The 17,785-nt window shown below is 40.4% G+C and overlaps 1 protein-coding gene across 4 annotated transcripts in view; it reads right to left on the bottom strand.

Moving 5' to 3' along the window:
* Positions 1-17,193, bottom strand: part of rbm33a (RNA binding motif protein 33a) — a 29,364-nt gene extending 12,171 nt beyond the window's left edge. For 2 of the 4 annotated variants that reach the window (XM_040044330.1, XM_040044331.1), the window contains exons 1-11: positions 16,918-17,188; positions 10,861-10,939; positions 10,478-10,526; positions 9,994-10,067; positions 9,580-9,895; positions 7,707-7,859; positions 7,179-7,353; positions 6,785-6,999; positions 4,760-5,078; positions 3,082-3,143; positions 365-494 (exon numbers count right to left, since the gene is read on the bottom strand). In XM_040044330.1, coding sequence (XP_039900264.1) covers positions 365-494; positions 3,082-3,143; positions 4,760-5,078; positions 6,785-6,999; positions 7,179-7,353; positions 7,707-7,859; positions 9,580-9,895; positions 9,994-10,067; positions 10,478-10,526; positions 10,861-10,939; positions 16,918-16,936 — 1,591 coding nt within the window. In that variant the 5' untranslated portion in view covers positions 16,937-17,188. Of the gene's footprint in view, positions 1-364; positions 495-3,081; positions 3,144-4,759; positions 5,079-6,784; positions 7,000-7,178; positions 7,354-7,706; positions 7,860-9,579; positions 9,896-9,993; positions 10,068-10,477; positions 10,527-10,860; positions 10,940-16,917 lie in introns of all 4 variants that reach the window. The other 2 variants (XM_040044332.1, XM_040044333.1) reach the window with 2 other exon arrangements.
* Positions 17,194-17,785: the final 592 nt, after the last annotated feature.

Below are 17,785 nucleotides of genomic sequence, written 5' to 3'. Positions count from 1 at the left end.
TCCACATGAGGAATAACAACAACATAAGGGAGATGTCAGCTTTCTTTCCTTGAGACTACACCGGTAACTAAGACTCCGGATGTATACTGTTATAGCATGAAAAACGGATACAGCCAGCTCTCTCAAGGTGAACGGAAAAACAAACGTGTTGGTTATTAACTCTGCAAATGAAATATGTATAATGCCATTTCCAGGTTTCATTCTGACGTATATAAATATATACACACGTGAATTCTACATGAGTTCTGCTAACCAGAAAGCTAGCAGCATACCCTGTAGGTATAGCGCCAGAGGTGATGATGAACAGGGTTAAATATGCTAAGAGAGCTTTGTTATCCTCATCAAGGCTGGATGTGAGGCTCACCTCCCATAAAGAGGGGTTCTCTGTCCTGGGGGCCTTGAGGTGGCTGGTTCCTAAAAGGCTCCATGTGATGAGGGGGCCGCTGGGGCTGACCGAAATTACCAGGCATGTGCTGCTGAAAGTCTCCCGGTCCCTGGGAAAACACAAAACTCATGAATTATAGGCCATTCTGGGAACTCAATAATCACAAACAAATTAAACTAATGAAAAATGGGAATTTGTGAGGTATTGCATTGGGCAGAAAGCGCTTGTAATTGAGGTGCTAGGGTCATTAAAAAGATGCAGAATCTTGAGTTGTAAACATCAATATGCATGCCAATATTAAAGAAACCCTTCAGCATGAATTTGAGAGCAAACCTGCATTAATGCTACTCGGGGCTTCTAAAAGGCTTTTTTTCTAACAAGGAAAGGGTATTTCAGGAGGGGATAAGTGCCCTCATCTTTGTTTCAACCACTTTGTATGTTAGACAGCTTTCCACTCATCGCATGCACACCACTCCCAATCTATCTTCCAAGGAAAACTAGATAACCATTTAATCCCTCCTTGGAATTCGAATCCCCCTCATAACTGTCTCCTTTATTCTTTTAAACATCCATCTCTGTTGAAAAATTAACCTGCTATTCAACACGTGCCACTTCCACAAATGGGCTGCTTGCCTCCTCCAAGCCTATTGTAAATTACTTAAGATGCTATCAAGGCTTAATCCATCTTTATTCCACTGCTGTGTGGAGGTATTTAGAGAGAAGAGGTGTTAGAAAGCTAGAAGGCCAGAGTCCCAAAAACTTGCTTAACATAAAGTTAATCAAAGAGGCTTACAAAGACTAAGGATCACAATGGGGGCACAATCATGCCATTCTGAAAGGTCAGGCAGGCAGGTTTGCACAATGAGGACTCCAGTGTCCATATAATACCTCTCGAATAACACGGCTCATCCTCTCACGTCTAATCCTTGATAAACAGTCGACTCGGTATGTAACTGATGCAAGGACAGTGCTTAGTTGTGATGGGATAACCGTGACAAATATAACAGAGATGGGCCAAATGTCAAACTATATAACAAAGAATGAAAACTTGAGTTTTTGTTTCTGGGTTTAACATAAGACTGATATCATTTACTACTTGTGCTATTTTCAAAGTAGTGAACACTGCTGTAAATTAATAATAGCTAAAGAGAAAAGATTCCTACAAAGTGTCTGCAGAGCAGGCGTCTCTTTCTCAGACACGGCTCATCATCGGATAATTTTTTAAAACGCGTTTGTTGTTTAGGTTTAAGACAACACAAGCTTTCTGACTTTAACAGTTAGCTTTGAGCAGATAGAAAGCGCATGCTTGGCTATTTCCTGGTTTTTCCATTAATATTAATCAATATTTAACTGAGAACGGGCACCAAATCAAAATAATTGTCAAAATAATCCTTAGTTGCAGCTCTTTTGTGGTGAAACTAAATGTGTGAAGAGTAAAAATATTCGTAATAATGACTTTAATTGGTGTTGAGATTAATATTTCAAAACCTGTCTCCACCAGCAAAAATTTAATGCAGTAATACTAGAGGCTATGACCCCCAATTCGCCTGGCCTATTAACAATTAAATTTGATGGGATGATAATGTATGATAATCATGAGTAATCAGGTGCCCGCCGATAAATGGGATGTTGCCGGCTGGTATGTCACCTGCATTTCAAATTGTGTCCTTGGCAACACCAGCCTAAATGCAATTGACAGCTGGGGAATCCAACACTATGCTGTTCATCAGTCCAGTTGTCTGGATACCTTTCCAACCCACCCTTGTACTGCCAAAATAGCTCTTTGCTACGGTGCCATCAATAACCAGCACAATCACAGACCTCAAGAAACCGGAATGCTGTGATACTGACACTAAAGGCCAGAAATGTGTGTAAATAAAAATACATTTTTGACAAAGACCGACTACTGTGCAGAGGTCTGGCATCTGGCAGCAGGGTTGTAAATTCACATGAGCGCAATTGGATGCAGCCATTTCCAATGGCTCATTTGCATAAATCCATATAAAAGGCGCTCTCCAGAAAGATGTCAGTCAGTACCAGCACCACCTGATGCCTGAGCATCATTAAGTAGAAGGATGGAGTAACTTAAGGCACCCTGGGTGACTTTCTAGCGAGTGATTTCCTTCAATACAGTAATTACTTTAAAGGCATTTCTGTCATGTCTTGGATGGGCTCTTTGTGAGTGAAATAAAGGACCTTTTCTTTCAGGAAATCACTGACTTAAGATCAGCCCGTCTGACGTGAAATTCTGCCTTTGCAATATGTGGTACACCCGAGCCCCATCAAACCACCACCCCGTTTCACTAATTTAGATACTGTTCGAAAAAGGTCTCTGTGCCTTTGGGATACAAACTTGTGGAAAGTGAATTTTAACTGGCAGTATATCCTGGTTTCACAATTCCATTATATGCCAAGCTGGCTAGTCTGAGCCCCAGCCCATCCATAAAGAGCTACTAAGTAAGTCCCGCCACTGCAGCCCCAACCTCTAAAAGTCGACCGCCTAAAGCCCCTATCACGCATTTCCAGTTGTGCAGCCAGGCTCCTATCAGTGTTTACAGATTTGCTTTAACAGTATTTGGCCTGGGCAGACAGTCTAATTGAAGTAATGATATTGCCCTCACTAAAAGGGACGCTAACCGTGTGAAGGAGGAGAGAAAGTGAGGCGAAAGAGAGGTAGAGGAGCAGCTGCTACTCACAGGGAACCTCTGAGGACCCACAGCAGGTCTGGGCTGGCTCTGAGCAGGAGGCATCAAGGGCACTGCAATGAGAGGTAGAAAGAGAGCAAGAGGAGGAGGAGGAGGGGGAGGGGGAGAAAATGAAAATGAGAGGCAGTAGGCAGAGAGAGAGAGGGTGGTGATTGTAGAAAGGAAGGAGACCATTAGACATATCCATGCTAAAGGCTCTTAGTCAGGGGTACATGTTAAATTTTAGCTCAGTGTTGCTGCACAAATCTGCCCCCTCCCCAGTTAGGTACAGACCAGGGAGCTCAAGGAAATAGTAAATACTTGCTTGAATCAACAAATATAAAAGAAGAAATTTCTTATTGTTTGAAATGTTATTTTTTTAATGGGATTTTCTTAATAAGCATTGGTGAAACCATATGCCAACATCCAGCACTGGTAAAGAAAATTAAAGTGGAACATATAAACTACACAACACAGATGTACAAAAATAAATAAATAAAATGCACTTGCACACATATGCACACACAATCCTAACCTCAGGCACCCCCAGATCTTCCAGCAAACGCCTTTCTCTTGGGAGCACAGCCCACACTGCACACGCTTTCCTAACACAATTTCAATCTCGGCCTGGACAGACAGGCCAGATAACCCATCTCAGTGAATGAATGCATACTTGAGTTATTGTAACACTGTTCATCTTCACTGCCCATACTAACAAATTTAAGTCAGAAAATCTGACAAGACATCTCATCGGGTCATATATGGCATAATTTTGTGAATCTACTCTAAAAGTGTTTAAATACATTTCCAGCCACCATAAAGAAACATGGCTTAATTTGGGTTTTAGCTTGGTTTTCGCAGCATATGAAAGCCAGGCCAAAGCCCAGATTTTCAACTTCTAGATTAACTTTTATCTTTGTCCTTAATCTGTGTTCATTTCCTGTTTTTTGTTTTGTTTTTAAATTAAAGATGTCTAACAGTATCCATTGCCAGTTACTGTGGTTTAATAAACAGGCAAATAGATAAACAGCCTCTTGTAACTTCACTGAGTTTACAAGAAACCATCAGTTACAATTACTACCACGGCCCAAAGATGAAGAACTGACCATCATCACTAATGGGATGGCAGACTGGCTCGGTCGCAGCCTCAGGCGTGTGGGGCTACACTGAGTGGGGGTTCCCTCCCCACCTCACAGCCGAGAGGTTTGCCGGACAAGGACCCGGGGCAAAACACTGTGTTGCTTACTTGAAGTTTATGCATCGAAAACTGTTCAATAAACTAATTTTTTCCACTTACAGATTATTTGCAGACACTGAAGCTACAATAACAAACACTGGAAATGCTAATGAAGTCACCGTTTGACTGACTTTGTGCGCAGGTGGGCTTCTCAGTTTCCTGTCAATTTCTCGATTTTTTGTGTGTTATGTCTTTGACTCCAAAAAGTTGCACACAACAAATATGACTCTCTAAAGCAATGTGGTTTCTTATGCATTAAAACTTGTAAATGTGTATATAATTATGAGAGATTGGCTTGATCCCCTTGTTAATGGACAGAACTGTTGAATATATAAGTTCTCCAGCAATTTTAGTTTTAACACTAATCCAAAGAAAAACTGAATAAGAGGGATATATTAGGTTAAATAACAAAAGTCACCCAGAAAGCACTGGGTTGACGCTGGAGAAAGGTACCTTGAACGGGTGATGTTGCAGGCCCTCTGAAGTGGGGGTTAATGTGGATGTTCTTAGGTTGTGGAGCCTGTTGCTGGTGATGTGGAGGGAAGTTGGGTGGCGGGGAATTCATCAGTCGTGGTGGCGGCTCCATCTGAGGTCGCAGCGGCGGGGAGCGATGAGACATGTGCGGAGGGATGAGGGGCTGAAGGGGCTGCTGAGGAAGCGGACGCCCGTGATCTTGGAAGTGAGGCGGTCCGCTTGGACGTGAGGGGTGGTGCTGCGGGGAATGCAGCTGCTGCTGATGAGACTGATGAGGAGGAAGCATTCGCGAGGACTGCTGTTAATTGGAAAGAGAAAGGAAAGCAGAGAGGAGGGAAAACCAAAACAACCCGTCAAAACACCTTCCGATCTTTTGGATTCTGCTATGATGCGAGGACACACCAACAAGTCAATTCAACAGCAAGAGCAAAGACGGTATGGTAGAAATAGGATGTACGTCTGTTTTCTTTATGCTGGGTTCAGACTCTGTGATAACAGCCTGATTGTGGCCTCATACAGATGATGTAGGCTTCACTGTTAATCGAAAACGATAACAATGGATGGAAACTGGAGCAACTGTCCTGACAACCTGCTATGTCAGAATATTTTGTGAGGTTGACCATTATGAGCAAAGTAAAACAGGAATGATAGATATCATGTGCAATCATGATTAATAAAGGAGAAACAGCAAGTACTCCGTCATGTCTCTCAGTTACAAAAAGGCAGGTTTTTAATGATTATGATCGCTAACTCTGCCACAGTGACCATCATTACAGGTAGACAATTTTTGCACTGTGAACCCAGCGTCAGATTTCATCAACCTTCATTCAATAAAAATATAAAATCTTTGAAATATGCTACAAAAATTAAGAAAAACAAACAAAGCCAACACTTAAAAGTCATGCCACCTGCTACCACTGGAATATCCCTGCCATCGATGCATCAAAAAAATAATTATATAGTTAGGTGATGTTTCAAATGGGTCCTTGATAATTGGTCAATATGTTTACCGAGCAAACAAACAAACATGCCAGTGACCAAATTAGTCAAATAGTTAAGCCTGACAACTAGAGTGCCTTGTAAAAAGCGCACACTCATTAACGGCAGCCAGCAGGATGTTTGTGGTGTTGGCATGTCATCCCTGTGCCATTAAATTTTCATTTCCAGTGTTTACGTTTGGTTTTGAATTTTAAAGCCTATTAACACTAATTAATACAACCTAAAATAATGCAGTGCTGGAGTTGGATTTCATCTAGCCTTGAAAAAGAATCACTTTAATCACAGTCTCAAGCTGTGAACAACGGGGGAAACACCCAACTCATACTTTTATTTGTTACCTGAAGCCTTGATCTAAAAACGTAAAGAAACCCAACACACCTACACAGTTTGTTTTATTTTATTTTTTTTTTAAAAAGAATAAAATAACATTTTTATTTGATAAAATTAATTTACATTGTAACTATTTATATCATATACCAGTGTATAAAAAGGCCCAGGATGTGCTGAAAAAGTATTAGTTACTTGCACATACACATGCACATTATGGTACATGCTCAATGTGACTTTTTCACCAATAATAAATGTATATCAAAAGATTAAATGGTTGGAGCTCAGTCCTGTGTAAAGAGCAAACAATTTTTTATAATGCTGTCTAAATGAACAACTGCTAAATCATTTTCTATAATCCATATATCACTGACTACAGGAGAGCAGAGAGTGCTTTGACTTTCTTTCCATGTGTAATCAACCATTGCTGTGGTGCTTTTAGATAGGAAGGAGAGCAGCAGCAAAATAAATACATGTCAAGTACTTAGACACGCTGCCTTGTAACTGTGACGAATACAAGGAGGTAAAAAGTTGAGCCATTTCAAATCATCTTATTCAGTGAAGCCCTCATGCTCCCTTACAGTGAAGTGACACAGTACTGAGTGATGCAATGCTCTGTGCAGCCAAATAGGAGAACGCTTTAAAAACATTCAGGTGGATGACTTGACAGTGCTTTACCTGCATGCCCATGTTTCCCATCGGGGGGAATCTCTGGTCGTTCATTCTTCCTCGGTTTCCTCCTCTATAGTCTCCCATTTCAAACCCTGGGAAGCCTCCTCTTCCTCTGCCTCCTCGTCCCCCACCTCGGCCTCTGCCTCCGTGACGATTTTGTTTCTTCTGCCGTTCTTGCTCCTCGAATTCCATCAAATCTCGCTTGGCCTTCTCTGACAGTTCTGTTTATACGTGGAACAGGAAAAGGAGGCACTCATACATTAAACTTAAATCAACGGAAGTTTAAGTAATGTAAATGAAGCCTATAAGAGTTTAGAGAGATTCAATCTTTCAGCATCTTTAAGCATTCAGGCTGTCAGTGGATACAGAATAAATTATTCCCAGTAGGAATAATTTGTACCTAGTGTTTCAGGGATGTTCCGCCTTTTGGAGCCTGCATCTGCCAGGCGCACAACAACGCCCTCCTTTCTTTCAGATTTGAACCTTATGCGGCCAGACTCTTCATCTTCCTCGTCTTCTTCATCCGATTCCTCCTTTGTTTCTTCTTCTTCTTCTCGCACAGCCTCATTTTCACCCTGAAGGACATGCTCCGATGTTAGAAGCAGAAGACGTCTCCTATCCTAACATTTGCTTCACCATTTTTACTCTGTGGCTTGCTGTGTTTAATTTCATCATTGGCTGTATTGCATGAAAGGACATCCTAAAATTCATGCTGGTGTTTATTGAATATACACCAACAGTTGGGGGCCAGTAGCCAGAAGGTTAAAGCATATACTCCCATTGCTACCAATCAAGCTCTATGCATTCCTAGCTAACAAAGCCAGCCCTCGAGCTTGACTGTACCATGTGAAGTTGTAGCACCACTTGTTCATCCAGTTTCAACACTGAAATAAAAACAATGAATCTAAAGAAGCTGGCTTCAGAATACCTCCTCCATGTCATAGACTCGATTCCCTTCAGCAGTGTCTTCATTCTGCTGATTTCCCTCCACCTCCTCTGTGTCCTCCCCTGCGCCCTCCTCCTGCTGGGCTCCATCTTCATCAAGAGGCTCATCACCATAGGGGGTTTCGTATTCTTCATCCTTTAAAGATGAAACGGTTAATATGCATCAATAAATTGACAACAGATTTCTGATTAGGACCGGCAATGAGCAAATAATTGTTTATTTTTCCTGTTTCTGTTGAAAATAAAAAACATTCTGTTTAATAAAAATGCTGTTATAGATTATCTTTTTTCCCATCACTAAGAGCTGAAATGAACGCAAGAGGTGACATGATGACATACTTTGCAGTGCAGATTGATAAAATTTCAACTTTTCTCATTAAAAAAGGACAAAAAAATAAATAAAATAAAAATGCTATGGTGAGGTTTTTGGGGAGGCACCAGACAACCCCACCCCTTCCAAACCCAAATTATCATAACAGTAGGAGCAAAGCTTCATTACTATTCCTGACAGCATTTGAAATTCAATGAGATGTAAATGTTTGACATGATATACAGAAATGCAGGCGCAGATAAAAACACTCCTCCCCGCTTCAATGATGGTGAAAATATCATTGACTGACTCCTCACAAATCACTCCGTTACTGTCCACGCTGATTTCACTTCAACCCATGATGCAAACACTGAGCTGTGATCCAAATACACAACTCAGTCCAAAAAAAAAAAAAAAAAAAAAATCAACACACAAAAGGTGCAATATAGCCGGAATATGAGCTGCCAGCGATTCCAGCATCCGAACTGCACAATACCCTCTAACAAATACCAATGGCTGAATAAGGTCAGATTGTATGTCTTGCAGTGATGTTAGGTGATGTTAGGTGTTGTGCTCCATTAACCTGCCAGCAGCAGCGCCACGTAAAAAGGCAGAAAGGGGGGGGGGGGGATATTCCGACCAAACCAGGCGGATGGACAGTAAGCCCCAAGGGAGGCACAAGAACAGCTTAATCCTTTAAACTGTTCCACAAAATGCTCAATGAATACCACAGTGAGCAAAATGTCAAGGCCATGCAGTCTAGTGACCTTGTAAACAGGCATTGCAGATAGCTGAAATACACCTCCACACCTGCAGACATCTCCAAAATATCCAATCCAAAATAGGCAGCCACTTGTGCTAAGAAGGTCAACATCTTATCGTTGTTTGGAGAAAGACGCTAGGCTAATATATCTCTGTCAGGTGACACACACAATCACACCATGGTAAATGGAGCATAACAGACATTTGCACATGGATCTGGTCTTATCTTTGATCCTCTTAGCCCAGGCTAAGAGGAAAGGAAAACGAATAAAAGGGAAACTCACATCAATCATTAGAAAACTGTATGGAGTGTCCTCGGGAAGGTCAATAATCTTTTCACCTGCATGAGACTTTATCAGATCCAGTCTAAAGGCAGAGATAAAAGCCCCCCACATTAACCTCTGCCGATTGGCAGCACATCTCCCTGACACAAAGCAGCTTCTTACTCCCCCAAAGATACAAGGCCCAAGGTCACAATGGCACAGGGATTTGGAGGCGACAGCAGAGCATTACCTCACGCCAAACAAGCTGTCAACAAAACTTTGTCAGCAAGATGGAGAAATTAACTGGCAGGAAGTGATAATGAATCTAATCCTCCCCTGCCAAAAAACACCGACCAACATCTCCTTCTCCTGAATAGATTTTCAATCCTGACTGACCCTGTACTGAGACAAGAAAATTGACATTATCTCTTGGACACAATAGAGCTGGGCAGAAAAGGGGGAGAGAAATGTGTGTGTGTTTAGGCATAGATTTGAACAACTGAGGAAATGTGAGAACTCACTTGAAATTCACCATCAATAGGCTCATTGATTTGGATGTTTAGCACACCATCCTGATAGTCGTCGTCAGCCTCTGCTGGCTCTCCAGCGTAACCCATTTGGTCTTCGGAAATCTCTGTGCCATCTTCTTGGCCATATTCCTCTGTATATGCCTCATCCTCTCGCTGGTACTCTTCCGCCTCCTCCACATCCCCTTCTTCGCAGCCCTCTGCACCGAGGTTCACAACGTCATCGGTATAGTCTGCTTCCTGTGAGTTGTCCTGCTGGTCATAGGATGTGCCCAGGGTATATGCGGCATTGAGGCTGATATCCTGACCACTGAGAGGAAGTGAAAACATTTTTAACATCCCATAAAACAGAAATGAGGGATGATGGAAGTCTAAGCAAAGATGAGGACACAGATATAAGTGGATTACCTTTGATCTACGTCTTCATCATCACTTCTGAGAAGATCATCATTCAGCTCTTCATCTGACATTTCTGATGGATTCTGAAACAAACAAACAAACAAACAAACAGGGCCATTATGGTGTTAAACATACTGTTCTTTAGATGTGTGCGTGTGTTGGTGTGTCTGTTTAAGGTGTGGGGGCAGGGGACCACCTCCAACCCCAAAGGATGCTCTATTCCCATGTGGTGAAGGCAATCTGGACAGGTCAACAGAGTGCTTTTTTGTCCACTGTACTTCCTCCTGGTTCACATCAACAATTCCCCCTGTGGAGGAGCCACCTGCTACAAATCCACTGATCGCATCACTTTCTAAATGTTCCACAAACACCATCAACTAATGTTTAGGATGTTGTTTTCCGGTTTTTAAGCAGAGAAACCATACCAACAGCTTGGCACAAAGCACACACAGCAAAAAAATGTGACTTTTAAAAGCTTTTAGCTTATTCTTACCTTTTTACCTGACAGCCAGTCCTCTTCCAACAAATCCTCTTCCAAATCACTTTTGTAGCAAAAAGACAAACAATGACAGGTGAGTAGAGTTAGACATCAGCATGTTACTTAATACTGCCTTACATAATACTGTCAACTCTCTATTCAACTAGCAAGTTAAACCTGTTTAGGTAAACTCTTCTTAAAAAATATATATATAGAATTCTCAACTTTTAACAATAATAATATTATTGCAATAAAAGATAAGTAATTTCAGTAGCATCTTGACCAATACAAGGGATGTAAAAGTTCTAAAACACAGGCCAAAATCCATTACACACATTTCAATGATAACAGCAGGTTGTGCCATTTAATATAATAAAGAGATGGATGCAATAGTTTACCTCTCAAGATCATGATCTTCACCTCTCCTTCTGCGTGACCGCTCAGCACCGGGTTTGTCATATTCATCAAAGTCAAAATCTGCAAAAAGGACAGTTGTGCTTCAACATTAGCTCTAACAAGAGCAACGTAAAATACTAACAGAAGGCTCCCACATGGATTTAGAGGTGGGTGGTAGGCGGCAAGCAGGATAGTGGCTCGAGCCACTTTTTTATCATTTATGCAGATCTGTTAAGACCAAATCACATGCGGCGTCAGTAAGATTTAACAATGAACAATCACTTCGTTACACATAAAGCAGGATAAAAATCACTCCATGAAAAGATAACCCCAAAAATAAATATGTCTGCATTTTCAACATGATTTGGGAAATCTGGCAACGGCTTAAAATAACTACAAAATATATAAAAATTAGTTTTAAGGTGAGACATAGCCCACATTTTCTTCATATGCCATAGGCCTATTATTCTCACTATGATGCCTGTTTTAGTGGGACTGTGTATCCATTAAAAATGGAGGAGGCTCCTTGCCTGTACAATTAAACTTTTACATTTACTTTGCAAATGTTGGTCAAAAACACTGAAGACTAGTGTCTCTTTTCTACCGTCCATGATGCAAAACTTGAGCTGAACGTCAAGCCACACATGAATTTATGTCTTGGCAGGACTAACGCAGATGGGCATGTTTCTCCACCATCATGTTAAAGCTGAGTTGTAGTAAATCAAAATATATTAAAATATTTAAATTTTGGGTTGGAAACTAGCGCTTTTATGAATATATATTTTATGTATCTTAAAGCTAAGAAATTCCTTTAATATGTAAAGCATTAGACTAACATTATGGAATCGGGCTGCACAATTAATTGAATTTTAATCTCGATCACCATTTTGGCTTCCCACAATTAATTGAAATTGATCAAGCGACACTGAAAACGCGTGCTTCCCCAATGGAACACAAAGCAGAGGCAAATCAAGCGCTTCCTAAATCAGCACCTGACCACGTGCCTGCATGTGCCAATCACAGCTGTTCCCTGTGCAACAAAGCTTCAATTTTCCTGGACTAGTCTGGACAAGTAACATAATGTTAAAAGACAGAAATACAACAAACTTCAAATGTCTAATACAGCAGGTGGTGAAGAGAACATCATTTGTTCTTTGGAAATACTTTGTATTTAAGGCAAATTTTGTCAACCAACCAGCAACACAATGAACTTATTCAACTCCCTGAAAACACACCACAAACTGCTCTGCAATAAAGGCTGAGGGAAAAAGCAATGGGTGCTACCGTGACTCGTTCAACGTTAACTCAGACATCCATGAAAGTGAGCCTGTGCAGTGCATCAGTTTCCATCCAGCTCACAAAAATACACTGAAAAACCAATGCAATCACATTTAGCTAAAATAAGCACCCAATAAACACTTTGCATAATGAAAGCTTCAGAAAAATGATACATTTACTGGACTAAAGATGGGCTACCTCTCAGCGCAATCATTTTTCCAAAGTAGCAAAACCTGCGCTATATGCAAACAATCAAAGGGTAAATAAAGAGGAATCTCTTTTCAAGTACTTTGCTACAAGTTTTAGTCATATCCATCGCCCAGGTTTGATTAATGGAATGAAATACTTTATATTTTCCTTCTAGGAGATGCACTTGAGTCAAGTGAATAAACACCTTGTCTGAAAAGCTTCTTTAGTTACCTGAAATGTAGCACAGTGTATTTTTCCTCAATAAAAGCAATCAATAATCAAATGATTGTCCATATTTTTATTATTTATTTTTTATTATTTTGGCCATAATTTTGCAGCCCTGCAACAGACCATGTGCTTTTCACAATCTGAAATGCCCCTAAACTGCAAACACCCTGCTGCACATGCTCCTTACCCCAACAAACTGCCGTTATTGTTGCAATGACATGTGTATCAAGAGCCTATTACGCAAACTGATCAAACTCTTTGAAACCTTTCAGAGAAAGAACACAGATCGTCTATCATGGACGATCTTAATTTGTCACAGTAGCCAATTCAGGCAAACCAACTTTATTTATATAGGAATAGGTTAAAAAATACACATAATACAAAGGAGTGCAGTGTACAATGATGTGTACTCAATAAGCGATGGGCCTCGTGTCAATAAAAAGGCACATCTGATAAGTTTAAAGGCAGTGATCAATAACCCGATTTTAGGTTTTGTTTGAAAATGGCTAGCACTGAAGCAGATTTGGCCTCCATTAAATCAATAAATGCTCCGTTCAAACGTTATAGACCTTGATGCAACTGGGGTAAAACTCACTGCAGCAACATGATCAATGAATGTCAAAGCAGCTGAGATATTAACCACTCTGATCAGAACTTTCAGAATTAAATCAGAGAGATTATGTGGGCTCACCTAAATCTGAAGAACTCAATTTTAGCAGGTTTTCCAAACAGCCTTGAATAGAATCTGTCAGGCTCATTCTATTCAAGATAGCATCCCTACACTTAGAACACAGCAAATGCGCAAAATGCAACCTCTGATTCTCTGAAAGCCAGACATCATACGAGCAAAAAAAGGGACGGATGCTCAAAATACTGACAAATTGAAATTGTTTAAATTAGGGATGCACTGACTGATCAGCCAGGGATTGGAATCAGTGCATTTTCAGCATTGTAAGCCCTCTATGTCCAATTACCAGCCAGTGTGTTTCATACAGGCCACATACTAAAATTCCTATTAACATGAAAGCGCTTCAGTGTCAGTGAAAACAAAAAGTTCATCAAAGTAAGGCACGAAACTAGCACGAAAACATTTGAAACAACAAACTTAACAAGACACTTAAAACACCCTCACATAAACATTTTAAAGAAGCTACAAAAGGCACCTTAAGCTAAAGCTATCCAAATCCATCAATCTAAAGACATCAGAGCCAGTCACAAAGCAGAAGCCTTGGTATGAACAAAGAAAAATTAAGGTTTAAAAAGAGAAAAATGTCAGTGTCCTGTTAGCAAAAGTTGATTTTTCTTTGTGCACGCTATCAATTATACCCCTTAGAAAGAAAATCAGGATTGGCAAAAGCTGATAATGAAAGGTCACACAAAATAAATAAATAAAAATCAGACTCAACCAAGAAAATTGCGATCTCTACTTTGATTCTAAGACGGGTGGATATAACAATGTGCTCTGCTCTGCTGACTTCGACAAAGCTGGAAGAGGCTCAGGTAATTTAATTGTGATTTAAATATCAAGCTTAGCTCATGGGCGTCCTTCTACATCCATGAACCTTTCTCGCCTCTACCCATCTCGAGCAGACCATCCTTCATGACCCTCCCCAAAACTAAGGCTGGTGCTCCCTGACAGACAGTCGAGCATGAAACTTTTATCTGGTAAATTACACGATGTAATTCAGAATAATTTTCTGTTTTATCAGTAAAGTGTTAAAAGCTACACAGCATGGCGGGAGTCACTGCTGACGGTGGGAAGTCGGGTGTATCTGTAGTGAGAACGCTTTGCACCTTCAGAGTATTCAAACAGAATGAAGCAACACATCACGTCTTTCCCTCCAAAAATAATTCCAATAATTAATAAAGATAAAGCGAATGGAAGCATGTCGGCCAACAGCAGCACAGCCAAGCATTAAAAACAAGTTTAACAATGAACTCCCACTGGTAGACATTTTCATCATTCACAGAGCCTACTACCTTGTCTACAGTCTATGGCAACGTCAACGAGAGAGCCACTTGTGCTATTAAGTACCAAACAACTGTTGCAGGAAGCATGTGTCACACATAAACACACACAAGGCATGACATGCAGGTTTCCACCGGCAGTGTGCTCAGAGGTTAATAACTGTGTGTCAGTGATGCAACAAGAACTATATTCAAGACCCTGAAAATAATGTAGCAAAATTTAATTAACCTATTATCAATTTTAATTTTTACATTTGCACATTTTCTGTTCTGGCAAAAGTTATTCTACTCAAAGGGCAAATTAGCAGCTTTAAAATGGGCTCTTGAATCTGGTTTGCCTAATAATTCAGTCTCTGCTCATCTAATTATTCTGTATCTGTGCTTTCAGCTTGAAAATCTACTCTGACAGTAGAGCCTGATAAAGCTGCCATTTTTAAATAACATCCTAGAAAAGCAGCCATGCACTGAGCATGGGATTTCAACAGAAAAACTGTTGTACAGTTGACCGCCATCAGTGTCAACAATAATTATGTATGAGTCAGTTGTTTAATGGACTGCTAAAGGCACGAATCACAAACTCTTACATTTGACATTAAAGTTAGGCTAAAAAAGTTTCTGCATTCATGCAGTGCAGGAGAATAACTGGTTAATTTAACATATGAACTTGACAAAAAAGAAAGGCCATAGCATTCCAGTATGCTCATGCTGTCAGAAACGGTAATCAAAATAAAATATCTAAGTGTGATTGCTTGCTAAATTACAAATACCCGCAAAAATACAGCCAGAGCTGGCCCATAAAGACAAATAAAATAACCCATAAGAAGAAGTAGATGGAAAAAACCAAACAAACAAGTAAAAAACAAAACATAAAATCTGTTTTTGGTAAGAAATCTCATGTCTAATGCCTGTAGTGGCTCTTTACTGCTGTTTAACAAAGTCCCAATACAGTGTGTTTCATCATGACTTGTTCAGTGGTGCATATCAGACAGCTGGCAAGATGTGGTCTTATTTAAACGCTACAATATTTCATTTAAATTGTATTTATACAGGGCCAAGTGACAACAACAGTCGAATCAAAGCAAGTTATATTGTATGGTAAAGGCCCTACAATAACAGAGAGAAACCCCAACAAACAAACAACCACCCTTTAAGCAAGCACTTGGCAACAGTGGGGAAAAAGAAAGCAGGAAGAAACCTCTGCAGGATTAGGCTCAGGAAGGGGAAGCCATCTATTGCAACTGGTTGCAATATTTTTATTTTAGGCTGCCGCCAAGTCGCAATTCAGTCATCCAGTGTGAGGTCCTTCATCCAAGTCAGTATGGCCTCCTAAATATAGTCTGCCAATGTAGTAGCAGAACTGATGTGTAGAAAATAGGATTGCAGCTGTTTGATGCATTATCATCCTCTTATTTATACTGAATAAAGTTACATTTTTAACTGCCCCCTCCAGCAATCTCTTAGAGATCCAATCTCTGTATGGGTTTTATTTGAGGTAAAAGCCATTGGTCAGTCCGGCCTTGTGGTCCCAACCAATTCCAAAATCCAAATGATGTCAATTTTGTTCAAGTGTTTAGTCTGGTGCCTGTATTTTACCGCTTGTAATCAAATGTATTAACTCTTACTGTAATTGTGATCGTAAGATGGCCTCTACAAAGCAATGCTATCTAAACACAATGTAGGAATCACTATGGGGACATACGGACCGCGTTAACTGCGTCATAGTGCCCTTATAGAAATGTGCAGTTGTGAGTATAGCTACGATACTGGCGAAAAAGCCATAGAATAACAGCCTGCACTGCAGGTAGTTAGGTGCATAATCAGTGTTAATCATCCATAAAAGAGTTTGTTGTGGGGGGGTGGCGACTACCTTGAGCTATCAAAATTAGCTATCGATAAAAGCGCTACTGCGATCAAAAAGGGAAAAATACCTGATTAGAGAACCATTATATCTGCTTTAAAATTCAAGAGAAAGCAAATAGGACCCATGGCTTATTTTATATTATGCTTAGCTATTCAGGAATCAAGTGGTTTTTTTTCAATCCCACCAGATACCAGACTAGCAGCGAGCGTATTTGCTAATAATGTTAGCAAACAGGCCAAAAAGGAAATTCAACGCTAATCAGCGCTTGACTTTGTCCTCAATGTATTAACAATAGCTTTGGGAATTATGCACAGCTGGAGCGTATTACAAATTTAAACTTGTTGAGTTAACGTTGTGTCCGGTATTTTCGTCTGCTTACATTCGTTTTCGTTTTACAAAGCTGGTTTAGCTAATGGCTAGCGTGCGGCCTTCTCTCATTGAAGCCGTCTGTTGACAGTACGAACGAGCTAAGTTAGCCTCAGAGCTAAGTCAAGCTAACTTAACACTATCGACAAAATCAACTGATATTACTCACCCTGGTCGTTGGATGACATGATGCAAGGCCCGTCCCGCTTAAAGTGTAATTACTGTACTGCAGAGTGCATTTAATCTTCAGTACTTCACCATTTTCATGGTTTAAAATATGAGACTGGCAAGAGCTTCTATGCGGCAATGACTTCAGATTACGACCAGGATACAAGCATGCTAGAGATGGGTTTGCAGCGATGATGCATTGTGGGTGGGGAAAGTCCAGCTCCCTGGATCGGTTTGCTGCAGGAAATCGAGCTCTCTCCGTAGACATATGTTCGCCCTCTACTACTAGGCTACATGCAAGATGAGGGAGGGATATTTACTTTACATCTGGATAAGGTATGAAGTTGACTTCGTATTAGTTCTACAAAAAGCATACATCATTAACACAATAATAAATCTGAATATTATGTGGCATATTGGTAAGTAAGTGTATTACCTATAAATTCAAAGTGACCTTTTCAGCCTTTTTTTCAGGTTAGGGCAGCTGTGGCTCTGGAGGTAGAGCGGGTCTACCATCAGGCTGGTGGTTTGATTCCCAGCACTTTTAGTATGCATGATTTACTGGGGATACTGAACCCGCAGTTTCCCCCGAGCGTGAGCGTGTGAATTCTTAAAAGTCATTAGGCATAGAAAAAAAATTGTGTATGTGTTTGATTGGATGAATAAGGACTGCAGTAAGAATGCACTTTAAATGCTCAAATTGAGTTCTGCACTACATAAGTACCAGCTCATTTACAAAATTCAGTACTATACAAAACTTTATTGAAAAGTATAAAATGAAGGGTACATTGCACTGCAATACCTTTAATCTATTCTCCTTTTTGTAGTTAAGCATCATCCACAGAGGAAAAAGAGATGCACATTTTAAG

This window comes from Simochromis diagramma, unplaced genomic scaffold (assembly GCF_900408965.1).
Source record: "Simochromis diagramma unplaced genomic scaffold, fSimDia1.1 OVJJ01000602.1, whole genome shotgun sequence".
NCBI classification, from domain to species: Eukaryota; Metazoa; Chordata; class Actinopteri; order Cichliformes; family Cichlidae; genus Simochromis; species Simochromis diagramma.
The sequence above is the reverse complement of the archived record's forward strand: the minus strand, read 5'-3'. Positions and strand labels throughout refer to the sequence as shown.